Source organism: Grus americana, chromosome 1 (assembly GCF_028858705.1).
Source record: "Grus americana isolate bGruAme1 chromosome 1, bGruAme1.mat, whole genome shotgun sequence".
Taxonomy (NCBI): Eukaryota; Metazoa; Chordata; class Aves; order Gruiformes; family Gruidae; genus Grus; species Grus americana.
The window spans coordinates 189880068-189893182 of NC_072852.1; the positions used below are offsets into that span (position 1 = coordinate 189880068).

Here is a 13115-nt window from a genome sequence, read left to right on the forward strand (position 1 = left end):
ACAAATCCTTTGTACTGAGTTTTTCAGCACTGACTGACTTAAGTCTGCGTACACTGAAGTCTATCACAAACTCCCCTCTCTGAGCGCAGGCAGGGCATGCTGGACATCCCACCTGAGTCTTGTTTAACAGGAAGCGCTGTTCCTGCGTCCACTTTGTTCCCAGCGAGTGGAACAGTCTGAGTGCGGAGCATTAGGGCAGCATGGAAACTGGCGGGTGTGTTGGTGCAATGGCAAACGGTATTTGCAGTTTACTCCAAAAGAGTGAGGCACCTGTGGGAATGCCCTGCTATTCAAAGGCAGACAGCAAACAACTGTTTATGCCTTTAATCAGACAGGTTGTTTTATTTTGTTGTTTTTTACGAACAATAAACATGGTCCAGAAATGAAACTTAGGAGAAGAGGAAATGCAGTTTACAAAATCCTCTGATATCTGTTACACTGACATGCTAAGATCTTCACCCATGACAGAGAATTCTTTCAGCAGCACCTGTATCACTGTGGCCAGTCCCCCTGTGCTGCTGATGGGCCATGCGTTTCCATTAAGCCACAGGGAAATAAACGCCTCTAAGCATGGGCTGTGGCACTAAACTCTTCATGCAAAATCCTGGAGCAAAAACCTTTTGACTAGGTGACTTCACAACATGAAGAAAAATGCGAAAGCCTTCAGAATGCAAAAAAACCAAGTGAGGTCAGAGTCACATCAGCCTGCAAGCTGACACAAAGAAGCGTTGGGCTGAGCATGCAAAGGGCAGGGTGGTAAGAACAGCTGCTGTGCTTATCATTTGGCTCCTATAAAGCAGGTGTGGACTGAATGCCTCAGCCCATGCTGCTCAGCGAGAATTTGCACCACTGCGTGTTTCTGGTAATCCATCACTGGATGCCATTTTGCTCTTGCCCCTAAAATTTTATAGGTGGCACTAAATGTATTTGCTTACATGCAGGTACAAGTCATTCTGAATTGCATTAACGCGAAGCATCTCGCTGGCTTTACAGCCACACGCTGTCTGTGCTCTTGTGCAAAGAAGCTGAAGTAAAACATTATCGGCACCATAATACCAAAGCGTGGGAGACTTTAGATTTTGTTTCTAATCACTGTCCTGTGTTTTAATTCTTTTTAAATCACAAGTGCTCTTAAACCATAGTATCTGGCTCTTTTACACTGTGACCAAACTTTAATTAAAGCAGTTTTCATACTTTTGGTTTTATTTGTAAGCTGTGACTAAAAAGAAAAACATAGGCTATTCAAATACATCAGTAAGAGAAAGCAGACTAAAAGATATGGGTTTTATATATATAGTGCACTTTTGGTTATTTTTTACTAACTATTTAAATACCAGTCATTAAACTTCCATACTGCGGAGCTAAGAAGCTGCTTGACTTAAATACTCAAGAATGGAAATGTTTTTATTAGCCTTGCAGCTACTGGATTGAGAAATGTAGTTATTCTATATGTTTCCAGCCACGCTCTTGTGTTCCATAACTGTATTTAACAGTTTGAGCCATGGAATATGCTAATACCAGACTTCTAGGAAATAAACATCTGTACAAGCCTTGCTGTTGTTTTCTTTCACTGTAGTGCGAGGAGGAGCAAATCTTCTTTCTTTAAAATGAAGCTATAATTTGAATGCTGAGCCAGCCTCCTCAGGAAAAGCTGTGACAGCCTGACGTATCTCAGCACCGCTTATCATGGGAAAACTTATTTCAGGGCCTCTCTGACGGTAAAGCCTTTATTTCCAAGGAGACTGACCACAGGCTGAAAGGAGAAGGTTTTTTCCTAAACTGATACTCAATAGGATGTCTTTGAATAATGAGTAAATGCCATCAGCCAGGACATCTTTTGGGAAACTAAATTATGTAAAGCAGACATTAACAAGTTCTCCTCTGCCCCGGGCATGGCCTTTAGCTACCAGTCACCGCAGAGAGCTCAAGAACGCCTGTGTTAGAGTTGTGTCCAGGTCTTTGGTCCTACCACACTGGTCTACAGCCACATATAAAACAGTAGCGCAGCTTGGTTAGGGTCTGCATGCAGTTTGCTATCAAACACACTCCGTTCAGGAGAAAACGTGTTACCACTATTGTTATTAATAGCCTTGGCTTTGCAGTAAATCTGAAAGACCTAAGACAAAATGAAACCTGCCCGAATGTCTTAAGTCTGAGCTGGTTGTCTTCACCACCAGTAGAAAGATGTAGGAATAGAGGGGTTGTTTCTTAAACTAGAGGCAGTAAATCACCATGGAAAAGCCTGTTTTCGCTCTCCTGATTTACAGTGAGAATCCCAATGAGTAATTCAAATGTCCACAGGTCAGGTAAGATGAATCCCATCCTCCGTGTCTGGAAATAAACAGTTCCAGACAAAATACAACCTTCTCATCAGAAGGTGGACTTCTCCTCTAAGACCTGTGCCCCCCAGTGTTCCCTTCCCTCCTTTAATCCACTCATAATGATAAAGCAATTCCCTTTGATCTTTCACAGAAATGGCAAGCACCAGTGGCTTAGCATGCTATTTCTTTTCACGCCTAGAGTAATGCAGCCCTTTCTCCTCTGGATCCAACATGTCTGGGTGTGGCATGTGTTGAAACCTCCTACTTCATGGTGTCTTGACATAAACAGGATAATATTCAGCCCTGGCTCCATAAAGTAATGTGGAAGGCATTTGGCAGCATTCCTAAATTCTTGCTGTTTAAACGCAAGGAAGCAGATCCCTTCTGCATACCAGCACTGACTTATAGAAACTGAAGGCCATGAGCAATCCTCCCATTTAAACTAAGCAGGCGATGCAAGAGAGTTTCTGCAGTCCTGGTTATAGGTTTGAGCCCAGTCACCCTCACGCAGTGAAGGAAGCCACCAACCTGGCAAATACAGCGGTTAAATATCGCTTAAAACATTTACTGCTTCTTTCCAAAGTCTTTCATGAGGGCTACTGAAGGTACATTCCTCTGCATTTTGGGTAACTTCACAAAGTCCTGGGTTTCATTTTAATGCCTCCAAATTTTTCTTCTAATTCAAAGAACACAACCTTACTGTGTCTCAAGACAGCAGGTGCATATTCACAATGGGAGAGACTCTCAGCAGCAGGAAAAGAAAGGAAAAAAGTTGCAGGCACCACTCTCCCCCATGATGAGAACACCTGAACACTATTTTTAACAGGGCTATGGCATCCTACTTCCCCTCAACAGCAGGCACACTACAGTACTGTTACTGTGTAATTAGATTTGTGGTTACACTGTGTCAGCAGTGACACTAAGTTCCTGGAGATGTGGATTTAAACTTCTGGGAGAACTCTTCCAGCATCTCCATTAACTTCTCCTCATCTTCTGACGGACTGTGGGTGCTTGCCAGGGGTAAGTGTGTGGGGACTGGTTGCCTGTCTGGAAGAAAAATAAGAAGAAACCTTATGAGTAGATTATGGGAATTGGACTCGATGATCCTTATGGGTCCCTTCCAACCTGAGATATTCCATGGTTCTATGACTTACCTACTACTTCTAGCACAAAGGAGATTTTTCTGCTAGTCAAAATACTTCCCAAACACACCTCATGGTCTTGAAGCCAGGAAACTTACCTTTTAGGTTTCTGTAAATAACATTAGTTAAGCGTATCTTCCAAACCACTAACTAAACTAATTTAATTTGTATTCTGGAACTACAGTGATTGTCCTTTTGCATGGTATGACTTGACTAGGGAGCAAGAGACCTCATTTACAGCTAGGGACAGGATAAAGGAAGGCCTTATTGGGGGTTTACACCTGCTCTCTGTCACTAGTGTAACTCCTGTGGACAAAGACCAATAACTTGAGATTGTTGCTGCAGGCAGAGGTTGCTTTTTCTGCATGAGACAGGGTTTTTCCTTGCCTCCTGGATAACGTTTCTAGTGCTACACAAATTCCCCAGCTGGGACTTCGTAGTTTGGATTATATCTTAAAATGCTTACCTTCAGCCTTAAAAATAAATGGTTAAATTCTAATTGCTATAGAACTTATGCTAATTGCTCAATCACCAGAAGTAACATGTATCCAATATGAAGATGTCTGACCAAATTTGCTACATTTGATGCTTTGATTGGTTTTCCGGATCTTGTACTCCTCGCTCACTCTGTGTATATATAGCCATATCACCATCCATTCCAAGGGATTTTCCTCTCCAAACCCATGGTATCTAGAGCCTGGGAACCTTACGACAGTGCCCTCAGACGTCTGTGAAGCAGCCGTCAGAGTGCTGCTGCAGCAGTTACTCTATTAAATAAGTCCAACTTCCACAGTAGCCAGCTGAGACTAAAAGAACAAGCTGTTGCAACACCGGGCAGCAGATTTCTCTGAAAACGTATCAGGCTGCCATCAGGCTTCCCAGGGAGCAGAGATGTTTGTTCTCTTAAGAGCAAATGTTGTAACTGGCTGCACACACCACATAACCTCTGCTCATGGAAAACCAAGGAGAGAGAAACACACAGAGGAACATTCCCTTCTCCATCACTGAATTTGAACTGCTTTCTACCTAAATGTGGTGCTTCCAGTAGCCTGTGCTAAAGTTTGAGAACTCTGTGTGAAAGCCAAGTTCAGCATCATGGAGAAGATGCTTCTAGTCTTTGGCAAGCAGGACTCTGTCAAACATTATTTATTTTGGCAGATGCAAAGCATTCTGGTTGTACAAGTCATGTTCTCACTTCCTTTTTTTTTTTTTCCTGAGGAAAAAAAAAATGCTGGCTTTGGTTTGCACTCAAAAGGAACCAAATAAAAGAACAGAGGAAATGGAGGGAAAGTATGACTGATTCAGGAAATGGCTGTCTACCACCAGAAGAGCGGGGTCTGTGGTAAAGTGCTCCTGCAGACAAAGGGCCTGAAGATGGCCCATACTAAGGGTGGTCAGAGGGCTCTCTAGTCCTAAGGGCTTCCAAAGGGCAGTCAGAGAGAAAAATAACAGACTTCACTATTTGATAAGCACAGGACAGGGATACAGGAATTCTCTTGCAGCTGTAAGAGCAGTCATGCCAAGCCCAAAGCTCTCAGAATTATCTATAGCTAAAGAGCCATGGTGTGTTCCCTGTTTACTAAAGCCAGGCATAGACAAAGGCCAAAGGCAAGAGCCTGGTGGAATTATGATCTAGAGCAAGAACAATGGACTTACAAAGACCACTGACCAGCTGGGATGTAGGGTTTCTGCATGCACCACATGATGACGTGAAAAAGGTCTGGTTAGATATCTGTCAGCCAACGCTGTGTGACTGCCTGGGAGGGGACAGAAGGGACAAAGTCACCCAACTCCAGAAAAGTCTGAACTTCCTGAACTCTGTGCCAGAAATTCAGTGGATCAGGATTTGAGTGCCACATCCAACAAAAGTACTGGAGTTACTTTTTTTAAGCAATTACTCTGAGCTTCTCCTTTTTCCTACAGGCCTGACTTGCATCACCATTAAGACATCTATCTATGCTTCCAGCTGCTCCTACCAAGATTTGCCTGGGAGAAAAGAAAGGCTCTGCCCTATTTTTCCATTCCCTATGCTTACAGTGCCAAAACTGCCACTGTGCTCAAGTCTCTGCCCAGCGTTAGGGAAAGGGGGAGCTGGCAGATTAACTAGCATGGAACGGTAGGAAGAAGAGCCTGTCAAAGCAAAGCCAACCCCCAGTGCTCAGTAAGAAGGATGCTAGTTTCCCAGCATCATAAAAGATGCTGTTTGACTGCTGTGATTCACCTTCCCTTGGCACAGTCCTGCACACAGCCATTTTCATTAAAAAAATCCAACCCTCCCTAAAGAAATGCTTTGAAGTTTCTATCAGCTACTTCAGAGGACAAAAGCAGGAACATAACGCAGTCATTCCCTGGTTGCACAATGCTCACCTGAACCTTTAGTCTTGAAAGGATTTTGAGAAATACTTTATCCTTTGAACAAGGGTTGCCATTCCAGACCAGAGGGGGACACTACAGTTCAGGCAGCTTAGGGATCTCCCACTGCTAAGTAGTGCAAGACACTGCCGCCTTACCTTGGAAGAACAAGCCACTCGGTAACTTTGTTGCTTCAGTTGATACTGCCAACCATACAACAGTATCAGCTCCCTGGGCCTCTGTGCGCAGATTATTCTTCATCTTCTGATAGAAATCTGGCATTGACGATCTCACAGCTATAAAGAACAACGGAATGGTGACCTGCCATGCAAAGATTTTTTGATAATAATAATAAAAAACCAGCAGCTTAAAATTGCCATTGTGAGTGCAGGAAAAAGACAAGGCATCTCAGAGTCCATGAAAGAATGAGTATTTCCCCATAGCTAGGAGTACGATGACTTGTGGTGGAATGGTGCTGAACTGCCAGATGATCCACCAGTTGTTTGTTTGGGTCAAATTACAGGGACAAAACCAGTAGGAGCTGAGAACAGGATCAGTGAGAGGTTCCTGAGCCAATTCCATTCTAAACTGCAAAGACGGACTTGAGGGAAACAGAAATACCAAACCCCAAGTATTCTAACAGGATTTTTAGCTCTTATTTTCTCACCAGTTTTAGGAAACCAATTGCAGCATGGTCTTTAAAAACTGTATTGTGAACAGTACCTAAACCAAAGACATAATTCACGTTTAAACTCTGGTTTCTTTTTGTTTTGTCCAACAGGTGATGATTGAAGGCCCAGCACCTGCAGCTGTTTATTTTTGGGGGTTGGAGAGTCCTTGAACTTTAAGGTGGGATAACTTTATGGTTCATTAGGTTTGAAATCCACAAAGAATGTGCAAAAATAAATGTATTTTAAAGAAAAAGAAATACTAGGATATTTAGTTGGAAAGAGCAGTTTTCAAGCATAATGTAGACGAGGTAAATGCTTCTGTCATCAGAAGGAAGTTTGGGAAACTGTGGCATCCCAAGCCTGGGTGTTAGGGACTGTTAACATATTGCAGAACACAATATGCATACTGGATAACTGATGCTGGCCCGCCTGCTGAGGCGCAGTCACTGAAGAACAGCTGCAGCTCAGACAAAGGGCTGTCTGGCCAAACACGCTGCTTCTCGACGGCAGTAAGTGTTTAGCGGAAGAGCAGAGGAACACAGCTTGCACAACATCGCATGCTCCTTTTTCCTATGTGCCCTCGCAAATTCCCGTCGTCTGCATGTTGGTACTTAGAGGCAGAAGCTTTATCTGTATGTTTAACAGTCCCACTACAAACGTAACTTAAAGGTTACCTTAATGCATTGTGGCTCTGCTGCGCACTTGCGCAGAGCTGGAACCATTCATTGCCCATTATTATTCTCTGGCTATACACAGATAGCAGAGACTGTGCAGAACAGAGCTACCAAGGGGGTACAAAACTACTTCAATCACCAGTTTGGAGCCAAGAAATCACTGCAGCTGTTGGAGAAATCTACCAGAAAGTCTCATTTCAATTTGCTTTTAGACTAATCCTGAAAAGAAAAAAAAATAAAAAATATATTCAGTGTCAAGCAGATGTTACCTGGAGTGTCTGCCCAGCCAGGGTGCATAACAGAGAAATGGATGTTTCTGTGAGCTTTTGCCCATTGTTCTGTCAAGACAACTTGCTGTCTCTAGGATAGAGCAAAAAAAGCCAGACTAGCACCTCAATAGCTCGTCCACTAAGTTAGTTCTCAGGGAGATAAACCACATCAAACATGCTGTAAATACCAGGGCATTTATGCACAGCAGAAATATACCCTTGCTCATCCTGACTGGATTTATTGGATAATTTTGTCAGAGACCATGGTCATTGCAATCCATATCCTGGCCACAGCTCGCTTTTCAAGCGGTTACACTGCTATTACCGACCACATCTACTTGCTGCAAATTGTAGCTAAGAACTGAGCAGGCAGAAAGGGTTTGTCAGCTGAAGACAGTTTTCCCCCTGAGACTTAAATCAAATCAAATGAATGTCTAGCCATGCTCTCTGCACAAGATGGTGTGCACTCATAAGCAGATGCCATCATACTCCTGAAGATTATAGCTCTGTACAGGTTGGATGCAATGGGAAAGCAACAGTGAACAGGCTTTTTGCAAAGCAGATGGTATAAGCCACCTAGCAAACAAGCACTGGGCTTTGTTTTCCAAACCACGGACTGTACCTTGTTTTGTGCATACACCATAGTTCCATCAAATGTCCCATTTCCCGACTGCAAGTCAGATATGTTTAATTTTTGAACTAGCATGCCCCCAGAAGAGACAGTTATCTGTAAGCAAATGAATGAAAAGCAAATGAATGAAAAATAAAACTAGGAACTCCCCACAGTCACACTCATGAATGAAATGTAGTCTTCAGGCCATGTTTTGAAGTCCCTAGGAGCAGGATTCCTCTGCAAACTCTTTGCACTATGCTTCTGCTCATGCGTGGAACATACCTGGGGATGAGTAGGAAGAAACACCTTTTTTTTTTTTTTTTTTTTTTTTTTAAGAAAGTAATTTTCGTTCAAATTGGTGTCAACTCCATCAGGGAACTTTGTGCTTCTTCCTTTTGAAAAGTAATGGGGAGAAAGAAAATAGAAGAATAGCACTGTTTGTAGTTTTTATGTTTAGCGTTTATAGATGCTAATTAGAAAATGAGAAGCACTGTTCAAAACTTGGGAAATTTCATTTAAAAAAAAACATACCCGCTGTCCTGTTTTAGACCAAGACCTCTAAGGTTCTTTTAAGCCTATACTTCTGTTCAAGGTATTTTGCACTATGCTACAAGAGACAACTTGCCCCAGGGAAAGGAAAAGGGGATGTTTCCAAAGGAAGTGTTTTACTCTACTTTCCAATGAAGGGTTGAGAGTAGCAGGCAGGAGCTTTGCCTTGGAGAAGGAGGTTGCTGTTAGCAAAATCCAAGAGAATTCTAGAGATGCTTACAGCATTATAACTAATCCTGCATTGCCAGCACAGCCAAAGAAATGCTGTCACAAACCAGAAGATAAGAACAATAAAACATCGCTTTTCAACAGCATCACAGACTCACCACTCTGGCATCAGCTTCCTTTTCCAGGAGGGGCAGCAGGGCAGTTGTCAGAATGTATGTACCTACAAGACAGGCACCGACATTAACATTTCTTTTTAAAAAGCTTTTTTCTTGCTGCTTTACCTGCAATATGCCAATTCAACTTGTAGTGGTCCGCATTGCGGCATACTTCTCAAAAGGAACATGAGTTATTTTATAGACTTTTATGTTTATTGTACTTATAGAGCAAACTGATCACTACATTCCAGCCTTAACTGTGAAAGCAAAATGGCTCAGGTATGGATTTCTTTGTGGGTAAGGCGATGCCAGTGAAGAAACAGGGAAAGCATTTCCTCTCCATATGTGGCATATATACACATATCTATGCTGGGTTATGAACAAGAGAAGGAAACTGTGCTTCACACTTGTGTTTCTTTGGCCCCTGCATATGCACTTAAGACTTACCCATTTTTGCCTTCTCACTGTGAAAACACTCAGAGTAACCCAACACTTCTGATTTGTGTTGCATGCCAAAACTGCCTCTTAAATCCCCAGCATGACTATTACAGAAGATAAGGAACCCTTGAAGGGGGAAAAATATTAATGTTAGATGCCCAAGGCTGAGCTAAGATTACCTGGGGAAACTTAACTGTGTCCTCCCCCACTTTGTGTTCATTTAGCATAGATTTGTACACACCACACAAATGTATTCCATTACAGCTGTTACCACGACCTAGAGATGTTTCACACGCTCATGTGCAACACAGGGATTTTTGTTTGGTTTTATCTCTTCAGAGATTTTTTTTTTTTTTAGTTTTTCCCCTTTAAACTGTATTTTTAAAAAAAATCTGTTTAATTCAAAATTAATCTAGTTCCATTTAGTCTAGTGCTTCTGCGTTGAGTATAATACTACTCTCTCGTCTCTTCACAAATGGCTCTAGTTCAACAATTCTGTGTCAGCGATAAACGTATTTTTTTCCATGAGCTACCAAGGCCATGTTTTTCACTAGACATGAAGACTTCAGCATGTGTCTTTATAACCTCTCTTCCACAGAGGCAATGAGATCACCCAGTTAAAACACAGCATGTTTATAAATATGCTACCAAAGTCAAATGTGCTACATGCTTGGTGAACAAACTGTTCAGTTTCCCTGTCAGTCACAACAGTCTTCCTTTTCTCTATATAATCACAGGGACATCCATATGCACACAATATATTTAAACCCTGGCAAATCGAACAAAGCGAATGCACAGTAGATGAGTAAATGCAGTCTGTCTTCAGCAGAAAATGCAAGCAAAGGCAGTTGCCAGTGAATAACAAGAGCCCGTACGTCTCCCCTGGTAGTGGCGGGGAGACTGAACGATGACATCATCAGGACAAGAACTACTGCTGATTGTCATGGGAGACTGTGCCACAATGTTAAAAAAAAAATAAAAATTAAATCACTTCAGTACAAGCTGAGAGCCTGGATTAAATTCTGATTTGCTATGGATTCTTCAAATGCAAAGTAACATCATGTCTTGGATAAATAAGCTGCATTTCCTAAAGGCAGAGCTGCAATGCACCAGCTATAAGGACGCATCATTCTACTGTCCTGCAGATTAATTTACACTTTTAAGGGGCTTCACGTTGATTTGTTAATTCTAAAGGGATGCAAAGATGAATGCATTAACATTGCCTCATTAACAACTGGGGTTTGTTTTGTTTTCCAGCTGGATGAGAAACGTTCAATGCCAAAAATCCTGCTTATAGCAGCTACAGCTTGTCAGAAGTTTAAGTGCTTATATAAAACCACAAACTAACTGCAAAGCCAGCATCTCCTCTCTTCCTCAAGTTCACTAAGAATTCAGTAAATCCCACAGAGCCAGAGCATTCAATCTTTTTGCCCCACAAAACCACTTGCTCATTTGCTTTGAGATAGAGCACAAAAAGACCAGTTTTGAGCCCAGCTTCTATGGTAAGCACTAGTATCTCAAAACACGCAGATGTGACGCATCAAGCATTAAGACTGACGCGTTTCATTTCTACCACTACTAAATATTTCACCAACTATTGTCCCCTTTTTGAGTGTTTGAACACAAACTCCTTAGTACTTTAACAAATATACTTGGCTATTACATGTTCTTATTTGCAGGGGCTGGTCTGTCTTCAAAACAGCCTGAACAAGTAGTTTAGTACAATAATAGTAGAATAGATATACCTTATTAATAAGGTACAGCACAGAGTTTGATAGTTATGTTCAAGCAAATAGGAACCATGTGAAGTACAGCCAGTGCCGAGGCCTGGCACAGCCATGTACCTCATGGCATGCATTTGGCCAAGCACAGCTGTATTGCAGTGTGCAGTAATACAGAACTGAATTTCTAAGTAAAAGGGAGAGCTGCAAATGAATGCATTGCCTACCACAGTCCTTATAAGAACATGAACTGCAGTAACAGTATAAAAACAAAAAAGGAACATTTTCTTATCTTTAGTAAAAAAAAATTTGCAAGGAAAGCCAAGACTGATTCAGATAGAAAAGACTACATTCCCCTCTCCTCCTTTAAGGAAATCAAGACAACATCCAAACTATTTATCCTTTTGCTAATAATTGATTATTAATATCAATGTACTGAACATATGCCTTTTCAAAATGAATACTTTAGCATTCTAGAATGTTTCCTTGAAACACAATCTTTTCTAGTTCTCCTGGACTACAGCCCATTTCTTGCACAGGTCTGAGTGCCTGTGGAAAAGAGCTGGCTATTTTGAATTACTCACATGGAGGAAACTCAAGCAGCAGCCTTTCACACACCTCTCAGACCCAGCAGGCAGGGAGCTATGAGTACACCTGCAAGGCAGTGTTAGACATATGGCTGTACAACCTGCATCTATGACTGTGTGACAGAGGCCAGACTCTTATACATCACCTTTTCCTGCTTTGGAAGGTCTACATGGCCTGAAAGCCTGACACCCACTGATGTAATGGGGGGGTAGAAATAATTTTGCAGTGAAATGGTATACACCACTTCCCTTTGAAAAGGGGTACTTGCTGTGCCACAAAGGAAAGCAGCAAGACAAATTCGGGAGCTTGCTCAGAAGCAGCAGGAATGCGGAAGAGGGTGAGTAACTGTCCAGTCTATCACCCCCACATACAGGATTTCATCTTGCCCTTGCTGAACTCTGCTGAAGTGAAAAGTTGACTAGAGAAACCTACTGGACAAGCTACAGCCCTGTTCTGTGTAATGAGGTTTGACACAGTACTTGCTGGCCATGTTTTCTCCAGTTAAAGAGGCTCCTGGGACTGATGCACCATTTCTTTTAAAGATAAACATCCTGTCAACATTTGCTTTTCTTTGGAAAAATTCCTGTAAGTTTTCTATCTTGAAGCTGAGCTCACATAATAGGAAATCATGTATAATACAGTGTAATTAAACCACTCCTATGAAGATACAGCGATTCCACCATTACACACCATTCAACCAACTCTATTATATGGTAGATTAGACAGTATGTGTTGTCCGTCTGTGCATTAAATATAGTAATTCCAGTAAAAGCAACAAACATGGCACCTAATGAGAACACACTTTGTTCATACCCACTCCCTCCCAAGTGCTGATCACATTTATGTTTAAGTTTCATGTTTATTTGCTAAAAAATAACAACAACAAAAAATGTATCGCCATGCATTCCCTCGTGGCCTGTTTTGTAATTGCTCCACTTGCTCTGAGATCTTCTCAATTTAGTTGAGTCATCTGATATTGTGCTCTAACAACTCCCATTTTTAACTCCCTACACTGAACCCCTCTGTCAACCTGTACAAGCAGTAATTCAGTGGTTTCACAATCATAGAGGAAAACTTTTAATGATGCAAGTGTAGCAAATGAGGAGCTGTTATGGAGATAAACATTCAATTCATACACTAAGTTGTTTAAAAAAACCAAAACCAACAAAACAAAACACACCTACAAAAATCATCCTGTCTGCTTCATAAACTCCTAAATAAAATTATGCTACCTTTCGCATGACCCAGGTAAAAGCTGATGGGACTCTATGGAAAACACTATTGTTAGGTCTTGCAGAAAGGTAGCTCTGCATGTTCTTGCAACAGTTCACTGTGGATCTCACCATCTCTACCACAGCATAACCAAAGAGAAAGCTATGCCAGTGCAAGGGACAGAAGCCTACAGTGTATTAGACACTGGTCTTTCCCACAGAAGGTTACAAATCTTTCTGTAC

The 13115-nt window shown here is 41.8% G+C and overlaps 1 protein-coding gene across 5 annotated transcripts in view; it reads right to left on the reverse strand.

The window, feature by feature from the left end:
* Window positions 1-314: 314 nt before the first annotated feature.
* DHRS12 (dehydrogenase/reductase 12) overlaps window positions 315-13115 on the reverse strand; it is a 31411-nt gene continuing 18610 nt past the window's right edge. For 4 of the 5 annotated variants that reach the window (XM_054835598.1, XM_054835633.1, XM_054835626.1 and 1 more), the window contains 5 exons: window positions 8918-8979; window positions 8052-8156; window positions 7430-7520; window positions 5974-6111; window positions 315-3368 (listed from right to left, as the gene is read on the reverse strand). In XM_054835598.1, coding sequence (XP_054691573.1) covers window positions 3241-3368; window positions 5974-6111; window positions 7430-7520; window positions 8052-8156; window positions 8918-8979 — 524 coding nt within the window. In that variant the 3' untranslated portion in view covers window positions 315-3240. The remainder of the gene's footprint in view (window positions 3369-5973; window positions 6112-7429; window positions 7521-8051; window positions 8157-8917; window positions 8980-13115) is intronic. The other variant, XM_054835618.1, reaches the window with a different exon arrangement.